Raw genomic sequence first — 21,066 nt, 5'->3', positions numbered from 1 at the left:
TACAGTAATAACCGATAACATCTCATCATGGTTGTTAAATAACGTTGTTATAATATAACGTGTATGGTTGACAAACAATAGCACAAAATGTCTTAACAAATAATGCATTGACTTTTTAAATTATATTTAATAATTCACACTACAGCAGTTCTGTCATCACTTAGCATTTTTTAACTGGTTAGACAACCAATCAAGACCTTCATATAATCCATCACCACTTGTAGCGCATGTTGCCTGAATGTACCAGTTGCGTGAACGCAACGAATGCAAGCCAAGTTTGTCTGTGATTTCTGCTGCATTCATGGCATTGGGCAAATCCTATCAAAAACACAAATGCACAAACTGATCTTAATCCCTCACATAGTGTACCTGTTTATTGGCAAAAACTAGCAATACTGCATCTTTGAGTTCATCTTCTGCTAACATTCGTGCTAGTTCATCCTTAGCTTCACTCACACGTTCTCTGTCATTGCTATCCACTACAAATATCAAACCTGTTGAGAAACATTCCATTTGAGACGACAGTTTGATAATGCGGTTATAAACAATTCTAATTATTGCACACCACGTTGAAGGAATACCTTGTGTGTTCTGAAAGTAATGGCGCCATAAAGGTCTGATTTTATCCTGACCACCGACGTCCCATACAGTAAAACTGATATTCTTGTATTCTACCGTCTCTACATTAAATCCTGTAGGCAAATAATGCCACAATGAAGTATTACCCCACCCGCCAAACAATCCCGCCTTACCGATAGTAGGAATGGTGGTTACGATCTCACCGAGCTTTAATTTGTAAAGAATCGTCGTCTTTCCTGCTGCGTCTAGTCCGACCATTAGAATTCTCATCTCTTTCTTGCTGAAGAGTTGCTTGAAAAGACTAGCGAAGGCTCCCATTTTTGTTCCGTATTCGCTGGACCAGTTAACAGTACAAACGACTCTAATGTATAGTTCGCACTCCTTCTAAACCACCAACACTCGGGTCTGGTTCTTATATGAAAACAAGTTCGATGACAAAGAATCTTACTGCATCAAAATGGACACGCTGGCAAAACAGACTACAGCGGAAGTGGGTACAACAGTCACGTGATAAAAATTTAAATGGCGCACGTTTCTATGAATCTACAAGCACGTGATTGTGTACAGGAAATCAGTTGATGCCTCACTGATCAAGTGTGGTAACTTTGTATTAATGGTAAACGCAACTCAGTGTACTAGAGGAGAACGTTAGTTATCAATTGCTTATAGACTGGTCGACATAAAGTGAGTTATAATTGCATTTGTATGGTATCCGGCCCCTTTTATCGCGTTCAAACACGCTCTAGATTATGCCGTTCCACGAAGTGAACAAACCGAGCTACAAGAGCAAGCTCTTCGTCTCTCCCGATCATTGTCCCGCCATGATGTCCGCCATGCGTGTGTTCCTTGATCGAGGTGATCTGTGCGACGTCGTCCTATGCGCTGGGGGTGAGGAGGTGAGAGCACACAGGCTGGTACTAGCTGCTAGCTGTCCCTACTTTGACGCCATGTTCACTTCTGAGCTACTAGAGAGCAGACAGGAAAAAATTTATCTCCAGGGTGTGGATTGTGAAGCCTTAAAACTGCTTGTTGCTTTTATTTACAAAGGAGAAATTACAATAACTGAATCAAACGTTGAGAGTCTTCTGTCTGCAGCTAGTTTATGGCAATTAGTGCCAGTCATCAAATTTTGCTCTGATTTCCTACAAGAGCAGGTTGAGGCTGATAATTGTGTCGGTATTCTGACCCTGGCCGATACTTACGGCTGTCAAGATCTCTTCAATTGTTGTCAACGTTACATCCTACATCATTTCAGTGACATTGTCTCCACCGATGAGTATGTCAATATGCCTGAATATTTGCTAGTTGACCTGCTCAGATCCGATGAGCTTCATGTTCATAAAGAAGATGAAGTGCTTGATGCTGTTCTTAAGTGGTTCAGGAGTGACCAGGATAATCGTAACTTATCCACTGTGTTACAACTTGTCAGACTGCCGCTGATCAAGTGGAAGGTTTTGTCAAAGAAAATATTTTCAGATCCTCTGATAGCCAATGACACAGGGTGTTCTCATTTATTTACAGATATTGAGAACTGTCATCTTCACCCTGAACTATTGGCAAAGGAGAAGGCTAATTGTATGCCAAGGAAGTTTGTCAATGAAGGCACGCGTATTTACATTGTTGGTGGTGAGACACACCCTGGAAGATCCACAGTGTGCAGTGTACAAGCTTATGATCCCCACAAGGAGTGCTGGCAGCAGTTGACACCAATGAATGTCAAGCGACGCGGAGCAGGTGTGGCTATGCTAGATGGCTTTCTGTATGTTTGTGGTGGTTCAGACGGGTTAGAGGCACTACGTTCTGTAGAGTGCTACGACCCTCGGTCTGACAGTTGGTCCTCAGTGGTTGACATGAACATGGAGAGAAGTAGCGTTGCAGCAGCAGTCATCGGTAACTATCTCTATGCAGTTGGTGGTTATGATGGCTATTCTACATGTCTAAACAGTGTGGAGCGGTACTCCTTTCAAGAAAAAAAGTGGACCTTGGTCTCTGAAATGAACATTGCACGTAGTATGGTGTGTGTTGGAGTACTGGGCAAATTCCTTGTTGCCGTTGGTGGCTATGATGGCAGTAGTGACTTATGCAGTTGTGAGATGTACAACACTGAAGCTGATGAGTGGACCGTGATGGCTGACATGAACTATTGTCGTTGTATGGCTGGTGTTGGTACTATTGATGGTCACCTATATGTTGTGGGAGGATGTGACCGTGCTCAGAGTCTTAACACAGCTGAGGTTTATGAACCAGACACTCAACGTTGGAGAATCATATCACCAATGGAACAACCGAGAAGTGGGCTGGGTTGTGCAGTAGTTGGATCAGAATTGTATGCCATTGGAGGCTACACCAGCTCTGAATATTGTAGTAGTGTAGAGTGTTACAGTTACCTTGACGACCAGTGGAGCTCTGTCATTAACATGCAGATGGGCAAGAGAAGATTTGGGTGTTGTTCATGACAGTTTAGCAACTAATTATAAATTGTGCAATTTTTACACAGTAGTGTTTTCTATTAGTGGTAGGTAGCTATAAGTTACGTTCACTTGTTACCCTGTTATTTCAATGTTTTATAAACATTTTTGACCACAGTTGACCTAGCCGGGTAGGAGCCATGTGTATGTACGACAGCACCATAGTCGCATAGATAATGCAGTGTAATAGACACCTATTATCTATGACAGCATATGGTGCGCACCAGTTAGAATTATTTATACTGGATATTTTATCTGCTTACCGAGATGAAATGATCCGTTTTATAGCTTCGACAGTGCTAGCCGGTAAGATATATTATAAGAAGATTGGAGTCATTTGATACGCGCTTGTTTTAAAGGCGGAATGGGGGTTTGCGCAGGTTTGGCGATAAGGCGGTCCAAGAAGCACCAAGAGATGCTCCAGCCTATTATCCAGTATACAGCAGCTGCAGGTCAGCCACACCCACCAACTACAGGCACCACTACGTCATGTGTTGCAGGTGTGGTTGGCATAGTAACAGGAGCAAGTATAGCGTCACGAAAGAACACCTCCAGTCTCAATCATGCACTATTACTCGGAGTGAACTTCAGTATTGGATCTGCTGTATACACAGGTGAATTGTGTGGGTTGGACCTTGTTTCACCAACCTGACAGCCATTACCAGATCTATTTATAACTAGACTCCAATCACATTTTTGTGCCTAATATTTACTGATCATACCAGCAGGGCTGACTGCTCAGTAAGTAAACAATAATAATAATTACCATAAATGATGAAATGTCAATGTCTATATTGAAACCAGCATTTTTTCATGGACTGCTAAGGCAGAAGCATACCCTTAAGAACGTGTACTAAAACTGCTGTTTATGCATAAACATAATTATTGTGAGTGGGGCTCATGTACTCACCAGGAAGTTTCATTTCTAGCTTAAAATTCTGCCACAGTAATGAATCATGTGCTTGAAAAGGTACAATTCTTTACAATACACTTGTGGCATCTACTTCAGTCATGTTTTGTTGTTGTTGTATATGACCTTTCGTTGCACTTGTGCAGGCTTTTATTGCCACTAGCCTAAAAAAATGATCATTGTTAAAGAATTTTTAGTTCAAGATAGTAGAAATGTAACTTCCTGATGATTGTATTAACACTGTGGAGCCCCACCCACAATATGTTTATGCAGAAGTTCAAGTTTCAATTTTTAATATATCTTCAGGGGTTGGTCATGTATAGAGAAATAATGTACAAAGATTTTCAGGACCACTTGTGTCAGGTCATGTTAATGTAAATCATGTTTTGGTTATGGTCAAATTCTTAACATTTATGCAATTTGTATAATCATCAAACCATAAAAGTGTATTCCATGAATTTTAATTTCGAATTTTCAAGAGAAGAATTTCAAACCTCAATAGGTGTTGCATAGGTGTAGCAACCCCCTGGAGTAAAAGATGAAGCTATTCTAATGGAACAGTCAGTACATAAAATTACAATCTCAAAAGGTTAAGTTTTCTATACTTCGAGAGATTCCTGTAAAGTGAATGTAAGTGTGATTTTAATAATTTTCTTTCCATAGGTAAAATCGCATTGCATGGACTCAGTAACTGTAAGATTTTTATTTAGCACTTTAGCACTGAAGGTCTGACAGAAACATAGTCAAGTAGAAAGCTAGACTAGACACTGTCATGGATCCTGTGAATCTGTCTCCTCCTCTATCAGGGTCAAGAGCAGCCATCTTACATTACTATGATGATGACCAGCAAATGAAATACATCGCCAGTTCATCCAGTGGGTGTGTCACTGGGGCTGTTTTTGCTGCAGTATCCCGTGAGTCTGTTTCCATAGTGACATTGCTGTAGTAACAATGTAATAGGACTCGGATTATCAACAATTATTGTATCATCCGTCGTGGGAACTGTTATTGGCTGTGTCGGTATGGTGACTGCTGTATTAGAGTGTGTGTGTGTAGTGTAATACATGACCCAACACTTCGACATCAGTGCTATTATGTAATTTGGATACTTCATATATGTGTGCCAAATGCTACACATTTCATGTACAATATGTCTTGCATGACTGAGTGAGTATTGGGGTCAATAATAAACACCACCACACTTGCTTGATTGCACAATCACATGTGGAAATACCTCTTAGGGATAATTGATGTGCCTATCAGTTGACATGGTGAATGTTGTACAGTGGACTACCCCAAGGGAAACTCCCCTGAAATTTCATTTATGTGACATTAGTTTATTAATAGTGACTACTGTATTTCCCTTACTGTAATAGAATTCTCTGAAAGCAGAACTCTCCAAATTAAGAAGACAATATAGAAAATATTTTCATAATAATTATAAACAAAGGTAGTAGTTCCAAGTTCCATACATTTTTTTTTACCTCTGAAAGATGAAAACCAAAAATGGGTTAATGTTCTTGGAATTGTTCGTTATTAAAATCTCCACAGGTCAGTTTGGTTACAACAAATTCAACAGTTGGAGACAGAGGAAGGCCATGGAGTGGTATCATAGTGAAAATGGCAACAGTGAAACGTCACGATTGGACCCTGTTAGTTTACTACACTACATACCTTGTTCACATTGAACTTTAAAAACTTAATACAAAAGCTTGGAATTTGGTACATTTATTCCCCTCTTATCACCTTCAAGATTTTCTTGCAGTACATGTGACCACATTTGTACAAAAGGGCCTTTCCAATTATTTGAATCTGATAGACCATAACTTGTTTCAAAGTAACATAAATTTTTCTCCATCCATTTAGCTATGCTATGGTGTTGTTCACTGCTGACCAAATTTCAAGTCAATAGCTTATTGCAATCTAAAGTTGATGTATCATCAGATTTGGTAAAGTTGATATGTCCTTTCACAAATCCGATCACATATTATGACTTTAAACTGTTTTCTTGAGATATCAGCTCAATGTGAACATAGTTTTGTCCAACCATATATGGTCCAACATTACGTTGTCCCTCATAGGAAGTATTGAGAAGGAAGGCAGTTGAAATTATTCACACAAAATCAAGATATTCGGAGGCAATGGAGAGAAGAGATGATCTCTGGGATCAGATCCAACATGAACAGTCACTTATAGCAACACTGGATGAGAAAATCAATGAACTCCAAGAGAGGAGACCTGGATCACATGATCCACCAACTATTGTACCACCACATGTTATCACACAATAATGAATTAGTAATTGTGGCTGTATTGTGAGACACCTTAACTGTGGTCTTATTAATGAGGTCATAAGTACACCTTAGCTATGTTTGGGACCTACTTGACATGGTTACTGAGGTGGTCTTATTAATGAGGTCATAAGTACTAGAGATGCAACGATACAGTGTGTAGACATATCGATATATTGCCTCTGGTGTATCACGATATATTGCGCGATAGTCTAAACAATGGTCTATATTGTTTTTAATGTTTTTAAAGAGAAATAAGTGAGCTAAATTTTCTTCGAGAAGCATTACATACTACTCAATTTAATCACAATGTACAATAATTTGATTGTCAGCCATGTTAACAAGCCACAGTATGTCGATATATCATGATACGCGATATATCGATACGGTTTGACTTTATATATACAGCGATATTGTCTTAAAACGATACAATACGCGATATATTGATATTATATTGTTGCATCTCTAATAAGTACACCTTAGCCATGTTTGGGACCTACTTGACATGGCCACTATAGTGAGGTGGGTTAGATATCATAAGTACACCTTAGCTATGTTTACACATGTGCCATCCTCATGTTAAAAGGTAGAGTCCTAACAACTAACAAGTTTGGGAAAGTCAGTGGAATGTCAGTATTGAGGGTCCTCCAGAGCAATTGTCCCTTGAAATTCCCAAAGGACCAAATTGTAGTGACCTGTTAAATACCAGACAGCTACTACTAGCTGTAAGAATTTACACTGTTTCAAGGGAGCTCATGTTTGACTATTAACAGTTTTTACTAACCACCACATAAACACTTGTATATTATCTTCATGGATTATTAAGTCACTGATAGACAAATTTCTGTGCTATCTCATCATACAACTTCCTCATACCATGCACAACACTAACACACATTATGGAACTAGTGCTGGTATGCATACAGTATGTGTGTGGTGTACACCAAATGACTATTACATACTCCCTCCCCAACATATGTGTGGTTTAGGAAGTGTATGAGAACCCACAAACTAAGTTGTAATGCTTTATTTTGCAGGTGGTGAGAACTCTGTCATGTTATAGCTACTACCCATTTGTAGTTAGTGACTGAACACATCAATTAGCAGACTACACAGTCTGAGTGAAATGTCACATTGTGCAAGTTGCAGGTGTGTTATGTAGCCCCACTGTGATAGACGGTTAGTTTCACTCCTGCTAAATACTGCTACATACACTTGCTGTGGATGGTACCTCCAACTACAATAGCATGTAGCCATGTGCATACATCTAGGGAGGAGTGAATGCTTTCAGCCCTACTAGGAAAGTATAACAGTACTGCAGCCAGCAACATTTATATAGCCTGTAGTACTGGCAAAACTGTATGAGTGTTGCCGGCTGCAGTACTATGATATTAGACTACTTACACAATTTCGGGGGAATGTCCCCAGACCTTCAAGCAAGCTACATTCTATTAAATTTCTTTGTCATTACCCCCTCAATATTATACCCCTGATTATGTTCTCTATACATGAGTTATAGAAAAATTGCTGACTATTCAGGACAAGAACCATCTGATAAGACATGTCAAGATCTATGTAGCTTGCAGAGATGGTCTTATTACAAGATAGAGCTGAGCCAGGACAAGCTGTGGTCAGGAGAATAATTTATACTCTTTTACATTGCAAAAGCAATTCAGGGGACCCAAAAACACATCCACAATTGAAGACTTTATTATCACTTGAGATACAATACTGATATGATATACTAGTGTTAGTTACTCTGTCACTCCTTCTTCTTCATTTTCCCGGTAGCCATTAGACCAATACTCCAGAACGACACAGCAATACCAACAAATGACAATGCCAAGGCCCCTCTGTGTGTGTGTAACCACTACATGCATACAACTTGTGATGTAGTAAGTACTCACCTATACAAGAGTGAGTCCATCGGTCGCTTTAAGTGTACAGGTCGGTTATTACTCTATAAATGTGTGCATTAAATAGAGTCAAACAAATAAACACTAAAGTTCACGGGTAATACCTGGAACCACTTTTGGAAGGCCATAATTCTCTGTCTACCCGACGCTTGTTGCCGCAACACCTTGTTATCGTACTGGTTCCTCGTCTCCTCCATTTTGAGCAGTGCAGGGTTCAACGGGAACGCGTCCACAAATATTTATGTGCCTAAGCACCAACGTCTATACGCGCGTAATCTAATACCACGTGCACTTATGATTAGTGATGGGCGATACCAGGATTTTCAGAACGATACGATATTGACTAAAATTGACCGATATTGATACTTTTCGATACGATATTGTAACATTAATTTGCACGTGTAAATTGCTAGTTTTCACATAATTTAGCTATGGCTATACACAATGGGGATTTCCTGTCCACATACACAAGAGTAACAGTAATTAGAAAATTGCTGAAGGTAATGGAAAGCTACAATTAACTATTAAATAAGCTAAAATAGACATTTTAAAATTAAATCAGATCACGTGATGTATCGTATCGAAATATCGAGTTTTGAAAAATATATCGATACTTTTCGATATCAGCAAAAAATCAAACGATACGATATAATATCGATATATCGCCCAACACTACTTATGATAGACCGATAGCAACAGTTTTATTATTTGCTCTTGTTAAGCATGGGTGTGAGGCCCACACAAACCAGATTTCACAGTGGTACCACTGCCACACCATTTGTATCTAGCTACACACACGTTGTGTGGACTGTCATCGATTACTAATATGGTAACAATAACACATTGTTATGGTACCACTCAACATGCAGAACACACTTGTATTAAAACAATGGTGACATGTCTTACTGACAGGTGAATAAACTAGTGTCAATGGTTATTGTTAAAGGAAGTGAATAGGATGTTTGTTGAGTTAATCCTTGTTAGTCAGGGGGATTGTTGTGGCCACTCTGTAATATACCCTAGTAAGGGTCCTTTTGGGACCTTTACTGTCTGGATTATGCAGGCAGCCTCATTAACAAGCTCTGGTGTTAGTCACATTGTAAGTTGTAAGGCAACAAATATAGCACATCAATCCTACAGTAAAATTGCTAAATACGTCAACTTCTGATAGCACATAACAACTACAGTGTAGCTAATTTACCTCCTTCTTTGCTATGATTTATATCTCATGATGTCAGTGACTGCCTGATAATAATTAACTTAGTGGTCTGTCACACAGTTAACCCCTAGGTGATTCCCAACACTAATTTACAGTACTATAGATCATACATGGTAATATACAGATTTCATAGAAATTCCAGTGAAGATTTTATTACAAGTTCATCATGCCCTGTACAACATCACAGTTTGATGGTGCATCAGTGAACAGTGAACCGACAAAAGTCCTTGTACCCCATAAGTGGTGACTGATACACTTGCAGCAGCCGAGGTCCAGCACTTCAAAGCCAAAGTATCGATATCTGTCATCAGTCTCCGTCAACACTGCATTAGAATGAGGACTGTAGAACTAAATGGGACAACAATGAATGTTAGTAATATGAATGGGTCATAGATCTGTTGCACAGAATAGTAGTAGACTGTTTCTATTCTGGACCGTACTAAAGTGTCCTTATTAGTGAGTGTCCTGATTTCAGGGGTCTAAATGTGTGTACACTAATAAATGGGACCATGGACAGGTGTCCTGATTACCAAGGTGTCCATATTTCAGGAAGCCATTGATGGTTTCAATATTGTAATGATAATTTATCTACAGGTGTTGGATTGTGTCACACACCGCTCTGCCTGAAGATGGATCTATGAAGTCTGCCCAGTAGCCAGCAGCAATCAGTTTGGTACACATCACCTTCGCAGACTCAATAAACTATAAGTGACACATGAATATGAAACCACACACAATCTGTGATCAGAGGAAGTTGGTCAAGTGTCATCAAACACCCCATATATCATAAAACATCTCGTTACCCCCCAACACTTCCCTAGCTGATAAACACCATGCTCGGTTACACAATATGTCATGACATGTGACCAACCTCCTCTGATGTAATACAAATGTGATCTGCTGAGCAAAAATCTGACAGTTTGCGTAATTAAATTTTACGCACATTTAATCTCTTCAGTAAACGGTGAAATATCATATACCACTGAATTCACCTCTTCATGGAGAATAAGAATATCTTTGTTTCATCTTTATACCACAAAGTAAACATGAATTATGTGTACGTTAGTTTAGTGTTTACACTGCAGTAAAAACATAATTTTGTTGTCACCATGAATAACCTTTTTTGCTTAAAAGTATGGATGGATATAGGCCAAAAACTGTATGTCCCAGTTCATGGAGAAAATAACACGAATCACAATTCCATAGCCCATGACTGACTTGTGATCGATTAAACAAGCACCTGTAATTTATTCCCATATTGGTATTGTACAAATTGACTGTTTTGCTCTTCTTGCTGTCTATTGCTATATCTCCAAAAGTATTCACCAGATAAGGCTGAACAGCCCGTTAGTTTTCCCTCTAGACAGCAAAGAAGTCATAAATAAAATAAAGTGCAAACTAGTCAGATTTTCACTCAGCAGGCCAGTCACAAATGACTAACATGATGAAGTAGTTCTTCTCTTTCTTGTGCCATCCCAACTGACCACTCCATCATATCATGACTAGTGTGTTCTGTTAATGTCAACATTGTCAGATTTGGTGTATTCGCTGGAAGCCCCACAAACAGCTCCAGAAACCCGGCAAGCAAGAATTCTGGGCACTCCTGAGCTTGACATTCAACCAATATTTGAGGTGGTGCGTCGACCGAAGACTATCGGGAGAGGAAACACCATGACAGAACAGGATACATGGTCACGACATTTAACAAACACACAAACCACATAACAGCAAAATAATTCTCACAACCCACACACTAACAATAAAGCAGTGGGCCAAAAAGACCATGAAAGTTCTTAACTAAGTTGGTATAAAATAAGCAAAGTAATTTACTTAAAACAAAACATTCACCCACACACACACACACTTCACACAAGATCAAGTTTTTGACTAGCTTGCATCATTCACTTTCAATCATAACCACAAGTCACATGGCCTTACCTCCCAAACAACCTCACATTCTGGTCTTATCAATGATTGAATGTCAACACCAACACCTCCAGGTAAGAGGAATTCCTTGTACAAACCCAAGTTAGCTAAAGCTTGTCTGGCTTCTGCTAAACTACCATAACCTGAGAACCAACACACCACCACATTAGTATCTAGATACATGTCCATATGCTGTGCACACAATACTTATCAGTTGAAGTCATTGCATGTACATGTGTACCCCCTAAAGGTCACACTGGTTTATACAAATAGTTTGTCCACGGACTAATGTCTCCAGTATACCTCCTTACAAACATTTTTTATTTTCACACTAATAACATTGAGAACCTTGAACACCAAGGATAAAATATAATGTAAAGCCACATAAACTTCATGATTAGTTTCTTATCCCTGCCCATATCGCCAGTTTTCTTATCTCATCAAGGATTTTAATAATAATCGATACAAGACCTTAAGAACTCAATCAGTACAAGGGCAATAACTAAGATATTGCCTGAGTGTACTGGGATACTTTATATCACAGCCTATAAATCATCATTAAGTTGATTATTAGCAATGGATTCTAAATAATTCATTCATGGAGTAGCTCGAGTAGCTAGCAGAAACAATATAACAACTGCCTCTCTCCCTGCTCACGTAACATGACAGGTTTGAGGTTTGCTCCCACATAAGCGCTAAATGACAACTCACAGCCTGGAATGATAAGTTAGTTATCACCCAGCACAGCACTTTGATCCTCCCACATATGGGATATAATATGATACAAATAACGATTTACTCTGTATGTGTGTGTGTGTGTTGTGTGTGTGTGTTGTGTGTGTGTTGTGTGTACGTGTGTGTGTGTGTGTGCGTGTGCGTGTGTGTGTGTGTGTGTGTGATGCCATGTTCCATCAACTTGTCACTAACACTGTTATAAACAAATCGTTAGATTTTCTACAAAACATCAGCCACTGATATACTGACCATGGCATGTATCAACAATTGCTTCCTTAACACTTATACTATTTCAAAAACTTAGCCTAAAAGGACACTTCCTCATTACACTGTAGCCAATCCTATACAGGTGTACTGGCTGTAATTCTTACAAATGCTCCCAGTGATTTCTAAAATAACAAAACATCCTTGTTTATACACAAAAATCCTGAAACATTGTTTGGTGTTGTACAGCAATAATAAATAAAAACCTTCACAGAACCAGACAGCAGAACTACAAGTGACAGCTCTTGAAGTTAAAGTTATCAGTCCGAAATCACAACTAATAGTAGTAGGATGACAGATCATTATCATATCGTACACAACACAGGGATCATGTACGATTGCACAGGTATAATTATATAACTATGTGCACATAGTTGAATAACAAACTTCCTAGTATCGTGAAACAATTGGCTACTACTACTTAGCCTTCATGCAGTTATATAGTTGATTGATGTGTATATTTTATAATTATAGTGTATTTCTTAACATTTAGTTACAAGACTCCAATGAAAATCATTGATGTGAATTTTCATTACAATAGACAAACATATCTCACTAGATGGTGGTGTTAACATGTCGGTTGTTTGATGTGAAACATAGCTCCCGTTTGGCACATTTAACACAGTGGGGAGGGTGGTTGATGCTCTTAATCGTTGAAGGAATGTTCTCAGACTAGGAAGAAATGAGACATTGCGAACAACCCAACCCTAGTGTGAAGTACAAATTCATTCACATGATGTGCATTATATAGAAAACGACATTAAAGCACTATCTCAACCACAAGAAACCCTCACTTTGTTCATTTTAGACTTTCTCCCTCTACGAGTGTGACTTGTTGATATTTCCGTGATGCCTTCTTTCTTGCTTAATTGTTGATGTATCACGTGACTATGAAAAGCAAAAGAAATATTTTAATACAATGATGCAAACATCCGGTTTTCCCTGAATATAGTGTGTTTATCGGGTTAGTGACTGTAGATAATAGAATCGTTACTGGTTTGTGTTGTTTGTGTTGTTTGCATCTTCCACATGAGTACAGAGACTGAGCGTACAACTGTTCCTCCGCGCAAAGTATCGTTGCGTAGAGGCGATTCCGGTTACTCGAGTGTCGCAGTTACTCCAGCAACTCCGAACATGCAGAACGGCGGAAGAAAATCGTCCTGCGTGGAACAACCAACTTTAGGATCTATTTGTGAAACTACTCCTCAGGTAAAGCTATAGTTTGTATGTGTTAGAAGGCTATGGCTTGCACGTGTACCCTAGCTACGCAGCTAGCTTTACAGTGCCGCCCACCAGACCTTCAATGAGTCTGTTGAGCAATATACAAGCTAGCTGTGAGGCATATTGTTGTAGTATACCTTATATCATTTGCTTGACCATATTTATTTGTGGTTTTTGCAGATGCATTATCAGCGAAGTATATCAGGCAGTCCTCCTTGTTATGTACCGCAGCATCAACCACACTACCCTCCTGGTTATGTACAGCAACCACCACAGTGCTTACAACAGCAGCAGTATCCCTTCAACCATTTCCAACCACCTCAATCACTGCCAGCCCCAAGTCACTGTTCCCATTTGGCTGTACCTACAAGTGACGAACACAGTGCCAATTCTGCACCAGCCGGTAATTCAGCAATGCCAATGCAACCTCAACTGCTCCGTACTATGTCATACGATGGTGACTACTTCAGAAGGTTTTACTCCCATGGAACTTTTGCCAGGCCACAACAGTATGTTACTGAGAGAGCAGAAGAAATCCTTGCGTTTGAAGAGCAGCACATGAAGAGAGATGTGACTGCCAACATTGTCCAGCACCAGCCATCCTGTACAGTGGAGCAGCACATTATACCAGACAATGACCCTGTACAATATCCTGTCACTGCAGCTCAGCCACCTGTAGTGTTACAGAGACAGTTTTCTGAGTTTCCTCTAGACCAGGTGAGAGTGTAATGAAATTCATTGTAGTTGCTAAAATTGTTTTTGATTTGTATGGGTGCTAAATAGATGATCACCTTCATGTGAATTGTTATCATAACTTACCCCAGTTAATGGTTCACCTTATTTGTGTAGACTGTGCTGACACTCGGGGAAGATGGATACTATTTGGAGGACAGAGACTATAATATTGTGCGATCAGCTGGATCTGGTGGCTCAGCTAATTGTAAGCTTAGTAATGACAAGATCAAGCACACTCAGTTTATCGTCAAAAAGCCCAATAATTGTAATGAAAGTTGCAGACAGAATGTGATCAGGGAATCAAGAATCCTACAAGAACTTAACCATGACAATGTGATTCGGTTTTTTGGTGCTGTGGAGGATTGGGATGGAGATCATACCTTCAAAATCTTCTTAGAATATGCAGAAGAAACATGTGAGTGTGGTGTACATGTGTGCGTGATCATGCGTGCGTGTGTGTGCTGTCATGTGTGCGTGTGTGTGCTGTCATGTGTGTTGTATCTCCGTGTTTATTGTGTCTCTAAAAGGTTAGATGTTTTTGGTTTTACTCATCCTGTTGACAGGAAATGGTGACATTGTATAAATATTTAATTGGTCTAATGGTGTGCCTACAGGATGTAGTGGTTATATGGTACAATCCCTTCACTGCAGGTGGTGACATTAACTATCTCTTCTGTGAGAGTGAGGATAAGGAAAACTTCTCTGGCAACATTGCTCTGATCATGTTGTATGTGCAGCAAATGTTGTACGCTGTGAACTACCTCCACCAGAGCTGTGGTATTCTCCATCTTGACATTAAAGGTACAAGTCTTGAATGATGTGATACACAACTTACACATATATAAACGTTTTGGTCCACAGGCAAGAACATTGTGGTGTGTAATGGTGGCTACAGGGTGAAGTTGATTGATTTTGGTAATGCATGTAAAGTGGATATTGCCACTCCTCCATCTACTGGTGGCTGGACTCCTGTGTTTGCTTCACCAGAGGTGGGTATGGTATTTAGTTTTATGAAGCTATTGATGACTTGCTGTATGATAGATGAATAGAGGCTTGCCACCGATGTTTAGTGCAGACATTTGGTCTGTGTTGTGTGTTGCTGTGGAGATGGTAACAGGTGAATTACCATGGAAATTTGGAATTCAGATGTCTCATGAAATGGCATTGTATAAGGTATGATCTTAGTGAAGTGTCCACTACATGTGACCATGTGGCATTACAGGTTGGTTTTTATGAAGATCAACAAATCACTGACCTGGTAGATTTTGATGAATACTGGGACAAATATAATTATTGCCAACAACATTGTGAGATGTATGAAGAGTTGGTTGACATGTGGAAGATGGTGTTCCGTAAAGACAGCTCATCTCGACCAAGTGCCTCTGATTTGCTTACCATGAAATGGATGATGAAAATGGAGCTTGGTATGTAAACATATTTTGGAGGCTTGTATTCCAAAGATTACTCTGTAGACGGAGAGTGTATATTACATGAGTTAGTAGAAGGAGATGGTGATGATGTTGAGCAGAGTACTTCACAGCAACAGCAGCAACATGAAGACATTGGTATAGATGTCAGTTCTCCATCTCATCCTGATGAACAATCATTGAGCTGCTTGAGCAATGAGAACAGCTTGCCATATCAAAGCCTTACTAATGGATTCTTATCTTTGTCTATGTCTTCTCCTGGAAGAGATTTGACCTATCATAACCAACTGTCACATGGCTCTGAGAAGAGTGACAGTGACTCTTATTACGATTGCAACAGTTCATTTAGTGGCAGGACTAACATGCTTGCTTATGGTTATATGCCTGAACCAAATTTCCACCCAAGATCACAGCCCTCATCATTGCCAGGTAAGGACATGTCATATTTCATCAAGTGTGGGTTGACAAGTCTAGCAAACAGAGGCCTTATAAACACTTGTATGCTGTCTTGCAGGAAATTTCATGGCTAACCAGCTGAATGTGTACAACTATCAGCCTAGTGTGACACACCCAACGACTAATTCACCAGACTTTGCTGATCTGAGAGGAGACATGGGACGTACCAGAGCCAGCAGTTTTGGTGCCACTCAAAGTAGGCCCACAGCACTGAATACTGATCAAAACCAAGTTTCTGGCAAGAGGAGAAAATCACTGTGTAACATCGGTTCATCAAAGAGTGAGCCAACCAATGTGTTGAATGCTGCAGGTGAGGTATACACCTCTTCCTTCTGTCACTTAGTAAATTGTGTGTGGTATCACAGGTCATATGATTACTAATACGGTCAAGCGTGTGAACTCCCTCAATTATGTCCGTGATGGTAAGCTAAATACATTCATATGTTCATGTCCCCCCTTCAACTATTCACTCTACAGGTCCTAAGACAGATAGTCCAGTAACTTCTCCAAGAGTGGATCAACTGCAGTCTCTAGTACCTTCACAGTTAGACGTAATCGTGACTGAAGCCACCACAACACCGACACATAGTCCAGTAACTTCTCCAAGAATGGATCAACAACTGCAGTCTCTAGTACCTTCACAGTTAGATGCAATCGTGACTGAAGCCACCACAACACCGACACATAGTCCAGTAACTTCTCCAAGAATGGATCAACAACTACAGTCTCTAGTACCTTCACAGCTAGATGCAATTGTGACTGAAGCCACCACAACACCGACACATCAACGACGGCGGAGCAGTGACACAACCACCCCAGTCACTGACAACGTGATAGACTCAGGATATGGGAGGAGCCTTGAAGGACTAAGACGTAGCGTGTCATTAGACCATAGTCAACACCCCCCACCACTAAACCTTCCAGACAGAGAACAACACAAACCAGATGGTGAGTGAACACAACTTGGGGACACTTCATAATGTTGTACTACAGGATGTAGTGAACCTAGTGAGACTAACCCTCACACACTTCAACTTGCTTCTCCGAAGAACACTGCACAACATGTAGAAGTGAGTGACAGGACCACAATTGGTGAACTGAGACAGGTAATCATCTAACTTGTGGTTTAAACTATCCTTTACTGGTGTTGTTTAGATGGTACCTAAGAGTGATCATCTTGTATTAGAAATGACAAGAACTCATAATACACTTAAGACACACTAGTCATAGCATCTTGTAGATTTTATTACTCATTTGGTTTTATATTTGTTTTTATATTTTTATTGCATTATGATTTCAACATTGTAATTAGCCAATAGACTCAATTATATCAGCTCTTCATGATGTCACCTGTCTTAATCACATGATTTCAAAAATACAGTGTATTAACAATACCTTATTTGTGTACCAACAAAGTGCTTGATAAGTAATTGGATTAGTGACCATGTGACATTGTTGGACGTGATAAACCACACAAATGATATTCCACTAGCATTGCTAGACATCAGAAGCTCAGTCTTCAGCAACACTAAATTATCGGTATGGTTTTAGCCGGACTGGTTACTCCTGTAAGGCTCAGTTACATGGCCAGACTTGACTGATAGCCACATAGCTATGTAAAACAGCATCCAGAGCACAAGATCAAACCATGGCTGGAAGAGTAGTGTTGTTTTAGTTAACTAATACAAACCCTTTTAGTATGGACATTTTGAGACTTAGTTTACCAACTAAAAGTATGCCAAGTTTGGTAATATTTAAAACAAAGGTTTTGATAAGTAAAACTGACCATGCGATATAGCTAGTACTTGCATCATATTGTTTCTAACTAGAAGTTTGGTAAACTGACTAAAACAACACTACGGCAGAGAGAGTGTATTTAACGGAATATTGTAGGTAGCTAACAGCAAGAAAAGTATTTTTAGGAATGTAAGATCAATCTGTTTCTGCAGACCTCTTCTGGTATACTGTATAGAGGAAAACTTTGGCAGGAGAAAACTTTGGTGAATTTGGCGATTTGCTACAAATTTGCCAAAGTTTACCCCCGCCAAAGTTTCCCTCTATACGGTAAATTCTTTATTTCCTACACTGTTACACCACAATCTTAGTGCTTATAGATTCATAACATATGACTAATGGCATGCATCTTTCTGATAATACAGGAATTAGCTACCAATTATAAAGCTGAAAAGCCATCTGTCCGTCTGTCTGTCTGCATTCCATTTGAATTCACGCATTCTTCTCACCAGTTGCTGCCAGCATGTATCAAAGCAGTTTTGGCACCAAGCAAAGCACTCAATAAGCTAGCATTTAAATGAAGCTTCTAGCTTGTTTACAGCATGTTTAGTGCAAGGGTGTAGACAAAGATTTGTTTGAATCCTTTCTGCAAGATGATGGTATTAAAAATGATATCACCATGCTTGCTGTAGGGCATGAATGATACTGAAGTTTCATGCTTGGTTGTTATTATAATGTGGTCCCTGCACATAGAGCAGGCTGGGCAGTACCAATGCTAGTAAGTTATAAGTAGCCTGTAGGCCGGTTCCTGATTCAAAAATTAGTTAGAAAATAGCCTAGTTAGCTATGTTATTTATAAAGTGTTCAGTAAATAGAAGAGATACATGGCCACACCTAAATTTAAAGGGATTGAGTTTAAGTTGTTCCCAAACAGTTATCAATTTCTCTCTGAGTGTACTAAGTACATGGCATAATTATATTGTTACTTGTTGTTGGTGAAAAACTTAGCTATACGGATGACGGACTACTTGTATCATCTGATGGTAAACTATAATGTAAACATTGACTGACAAGAGGCTATTTAAATGAAAAATAAACAATCATGCACAGGTAGTCGTATCACAAGATTTACCACGTACCCTTAGCTGGTTTTCATAAGTGTATGATGTTCCAAGTCTCTGCCGTAGGTATGGATTCTATGGAAGGTGTTTGATGGATGAGGCTCACTCTTCAGTGTAGTTTATTCAGTAATAAACATTCTTGATCAGAAAATGGACCCTGATAATATTTCTATATAACAAATGATGGTCTAATTGTAATGATTGAGTGCTGGCTTTAGTTGTCAAGGTTATAATTCACAAAATAGACCTTCTAAATAATTAATACCACACCAATTGTACACCAAGTGATGTAAGATACAGGCTACACCAAGTGATACACCAAATGATTCATCAATGTCATTGCACTTTCCCAGATTAAGCGATTTTACATGCCGGAAAAACATCGAAAATCTTATTAACCATAATACCACTTTGACACCTCAGATCAAAGGAAACCACAGGGCTATATTTCATATATTGCCCTGACCACAATGCCTTTGATGCTGAGGCAACTACAAAGCATCAGTTTCCTTTGATTCTTTATCTGTGAATGCTATCCCACTGGGGACCTGTGAGAAGGCTAAAGCCTGTGAATACAGGGAGTCATAAACATGTAACTGAAATGTGGAAGAATGCAGAAAAAAATCCCAGACCCAGTAGTGACTTGATCCCCCGCAACATGCAGTCTAGGCACGTGCCAAAGGAGCCACAACAACCGGGACGTAAGATTTTCTCTGCATTCAACCTGTACTTAAACATTGACTTCTCGCCAGCAATGGTTTTATCTGTGAATGCTATCCCACTAGGGATCTGTGAGAAGGCTAATGCCTGTGAATACAGGGAGTCATAAACATGTAACTAATTTATATTAAGCTGCTTAAAATTTTGCACTGTGGGTTTGAGTTTAGCATAGCTGGCCAAGCATTCTGAAAAATAATTGAATGAGTCATTATCACGTAGTTCAGCCACTAAAATAATTGTTTGTGCAGTGTTGGGAATGGTTTTCTATACAGCACATTTACAAGATGGCTTAGACATTCTCAAGGCCAGTAACCTCTACTATTCAGCACATCCTTAGACTATTTTAGACATCGTTAACTGGGAGAAATGGTACCACTAAAACCAGTAAAATCCACAATCATTTCTTTTTTGTGAATACCACAGCCCAAAATTTAAACCCACAATCGATATTTAGATACCTTTGTATAAAAGCAATGTGGTGAATGTAGGTTTGTCTCTTCACCTATTATATACCATGGCCACCTGGGATTTGCCTGATATAATATGCCCAAGACCGAGGACTGCATTGGGAATATATATGCCCGCGCCCTCCAGTCTGCAGCCCTTGGGCTTGGACATATATATGTCAGGCAAATCCCTGGTATAACTATTAAATACAACATTCATAGTCAATATCATTGTAAATTCTTGTTATGCTTCTAAAACACCTTCTGTGTACTATACATAGTATATCATAACAAGTTTCGGCTGCACTTAACATTCTGAGGGGTCCGACACCACCCAAAAGTCGCGTGTAAGATTCCGAATCTCACCATTTTTTGCAAAGATTCTGGATTCCCAAATCCCCAAGATTCCAGTTTCCAATTACATAGCTAGCTACACATACATTAGTACTTTATGTGCATTCAGCTGATTCCAGGCTAATTAGATCTTTGACGAGGCCTGTACATGTACCCGGTATAAACATTTCAAGACATGTGCACCGTGCTCACGAGACTAAGCTGATTGCAACACAGCACACGAGATAATATACGGTATAATTATACGGAAATAATTGGACTTATAGAACATTTATCGAGATTCCAGATTCCGAATTCCTGCCCAAATTCCAGATTCCATTTTGGGATTCCAAGTGATTTGTGTTGGATTCCAGTTAGTGTCAGACCCCCAAGTCATTCACTGACAACCACTAGCTCTTTTCTCTCTGTTTGTGAGGGAAGCATTCAATCCATAGCATTAGAATAGCTCCATCAATTCCACATGCCCTGAGTTCAATTAGCTAACAGCCTCTTGTGGAGCATTTCAGGGGCTGATCCATCAAATCAAGGGCGGATTTAGGGGGGG

The 21,066-nt window shown here is 39.5% G+C and overlaps 5 protein-coding genes across 7 annotated transcripts; 3 read left to right on the top strand and 2 right to left on the bottom strand.

Moving 5' to 3' along the window:
• On the bottom strand, window positions 1-1,082 carry LOC136248752 (ADP-ribosylation factor 1). Its single transcript, XM_066040546.1, has 4 exons — window positions 753-1,082; window positions 582-692; window positions 370-494; window positions 1-318 (listed from the first exon to the last, which is right to left on the bottom strand). Exons 1-4 carry the CDS (start codon window positions 895-897, stop codon window positions 157-159), a joined length of 543 nt encoding a protein of 180 aa, XP_065896618.1. The 5' UTR covers window positions 898-1,082; the 3' UTR covers window positions 1-156.
• A 15-nt stretch (window positions 1,083-1,097) lies between these two features.
• Window positions 1,098-3,164, top strand: LOC136248749 (kelch-like protein 20). The gene is made up of 2 exons (XM_066040539.1): window positions 1,098-1,263; window positions 1,326-3,164. Exon 2 carries the CDS (start codon window positions 1,329-1,331, stop codon window positions 3,033-3,035), a length of 1,707 nt encoding a protein of 568 aa, XP_065896611.1. The 5' UTR covers window positions 1,098-1,263; window positions 1,326-1,328; the 3' UTR covers window positions 3,036-3,164.
• A 44-nt stretch (window positions 3,165-3,208) lies between these two features.
• LOC136248751 (uncharacterized) lies at window positions 3,209-6,307 on the top strand. The gene is made up of 7 exons (XM_066040545.1): window positions 3,209-3,353; window positions 3,407-3,499; window positions 3,548-3,661; window positions 4,764-4,871; window positions 4,918-4,977; window positions 5,509-5,609; window positions 6,039-6,307. Exons 1-7 carry the CDS (start codon window positions 3,224-3,226, stop codon window positions 6,246-6,248), a joined length of 816 nt encoding a protein of 271 aa, XP_065896617.1. The 5' UTR covers window positions 3,209-3,223; the 3' UTR covers window positions 6,249-6,307.
• A 3,164-nt stretch (window positions 6,308-9,471) lies between these two features.
• On the bottom strand, window positions 9,472-13,519 carry LOC136248744 (cobalamin trafficking protein CblD-like). 3 transcript variants are annotated; one of them, XM_066040535.1, is made up of 6 exons: window positions 13,103-13,496; window positions 12,865-12,980; window positions 11,322-11,452; window positions 10,825-11,034; window positions 9,999-10,085; window positions 9,472-9,731 (listed from the first exon to the last, which is right to left on the bottom strand). In XM_066040535.1, the coding sequence occupies exons 2-6, from the start codon at window positions 12,881-12,883 to the stop codon at window positions 9,537-9,539; spliced, it is 642 nt and encodes a 213-aa protein (XP_065896607.1). In that variant the 5' UTR covers window positions 12,884-12,980; window positions 13,103-13,496; the 3' UTR covers window positions 9,472-9,536. The 3 variants fall into 3 exon arrangements, with proteins under 3 accessions (XP_065896607.1, XP_065896605.1, XP_065896606.1); XM_066040533.1 differs by having other exon boundaries at window positions 12,865-13,015; window positions 13,103-13,490; XM_066040534.1 differs by lacking the exon at window positions 9,999-10,085 and having other exon boundaries at window positions 12,865-13,015; window positions 13,103-13,519.
• On the top strand, window positions 13,221-17,546 carry LOC136248743 (probable serine/threonine-protein kinase DDB_G0278901). Its single transcript, XM_066040532.1, has 13 exons — window positions 13,221-13,517; window positions 13,710-14,246; window positions 14,379-14,679; window positions 14,916-15,065; window positions 15,126-15,253; window positions 15,306-15,437; window positions 15,487-15,688; window positions 15,737-16,120; window positions 16,206-16,457; window positions 16,513-16,569; window positions 16,625-17,095; window positions 17,141-17,253; window positions 17,303-17,546. Exons 1-13 carry the CDS (start codon window positions 13,338-13,340, stop codon window positions 17,369-17,371), a joined length of 2,976 nt encoding a protein of 991 aa, XP_065896604.1. The 5' UTR covers window positions 13,221-13,337; the 3' UTR covers window positions 17,372-17,546.
• The last annotated feature ends 3,520 nt before the right edge of the window (window positions 17,547-21,066 follow it).

This window comes from Dysidea avara, chromosome 3, assembly GCF_963678975.1.
Source record: "Dysidea avara chromosome 3, odDysAvar1.4, whole genome shotgun sequence".
In the NCBI taxonomy this organism is placed as follows: Eukaryota; Metazoa; Porifera; class Demospongiae; order Dictyoceratida; family Dysideidae; genus Dysidea; species Dysidea avara.
Note: the sequence above shows the minus strand (reverse complement) of the source record. Positions and strands in the feature narration are given on the sequence as shown.

What these genes read in the sequence shown, in the direction of transcription:
- LOC136248749 (XM_066040539.1), top strand. Translation starts at nt 1,329, where the DNA reads ATGCCGTTCCACGAAGTGAACAAACCGAGCTACAAGAGCAAGCTCTTC.
- LOC136248743 (XM_066040532.1), top strand. Translation starts at nt 13,338, where the DNA reads ATGAGTACAGAGACTGAGCGTACAACTGTTCCTCCGCGCAAAGTATCG. An exon ending in CTGTGTTTGCTTCACCAGAG is followed by an intron (nt 15,254 to 15,305) that starts GTGGGTATGGTA and finishes GCTGTATGATAG; the next exon opens with ATGAATAGAGGCTTGCCACC. An exon ending in AGAACAACACAAACCAGATG is followed by an intron (nt 17,096 to 17,140) that starts GTGAGTGAACAC and finishes GTTGTACTACAG; the next exon opens with GATGTAGTGAACCTAGTGAG.
- LOC136248751 (XM_066040545.1), top strand. Translation starts at nt 3,224, where the DNA reads ATGCAGTGTAATAGACACCTATTATCTATGACAGCATATGGTGCGCAC. An exon ending in TGTTTTTGCTGCAGTATCCC is followed by an intron (nt 4,872 to 4,917) that starts GTGAGTCTGTTT and finishes ACAATGTAATAG; the next exon opens with GACTCGGATTATCAACAATT. An exon ending in AAACGTCACGATTGGACCCT is followed by an intron (nt 5,610 to 6,038) that starts GTTAGTTTACTA and finishes TGTCCCTCATAG; the next exon opens with GAAGTATTGAGAAGGAAGGC.
- LOC136248752 (XM_066040546.1), bottom strand. Translation starts at nt 897, where the DNA reads ATGGGAGCCTTCGCTAGTCTTTTCAAGCAACTCTTCAGCAAGAAAGAG. An exon ending in TTACTTTCAGAACACACAAG is followed by an intron (nt 495 to 581) that starts GTATTCCTTCAA and finishes GTTTCTCAACAG; the next exon opens with GTTTGATATTTGTAGTGGAT. An exon ending in TAGTTTTTGCCAATAAACAG is followed by an intron (nt 319 to 369) that starts GTACACTATGTG and finishes TGTTTTTGATAG; the next exon opens with GATTTGCCCAATGCCATGAA.
- LOC136248744 (XM_066040533.1), bottom strand. An exon ending in GAGAAGAACTACTTCATCAT is followed by an intron (nt 10,086 to 10,824) that starts GTTAGTCATTTG and finishes TGTCACTTATAG; the next exon opens with TTTATTGAGTCTGCGAAGGT. An exon ending in ATCCATCTTCAGGCAGAGCG is followed by an intron (nt 9,732 to 9,998) that starts GTGTGTGACACA and finishes TGTCCCATTTAG; the next exon opens with TTCTACAGTCCTCATTCTAA.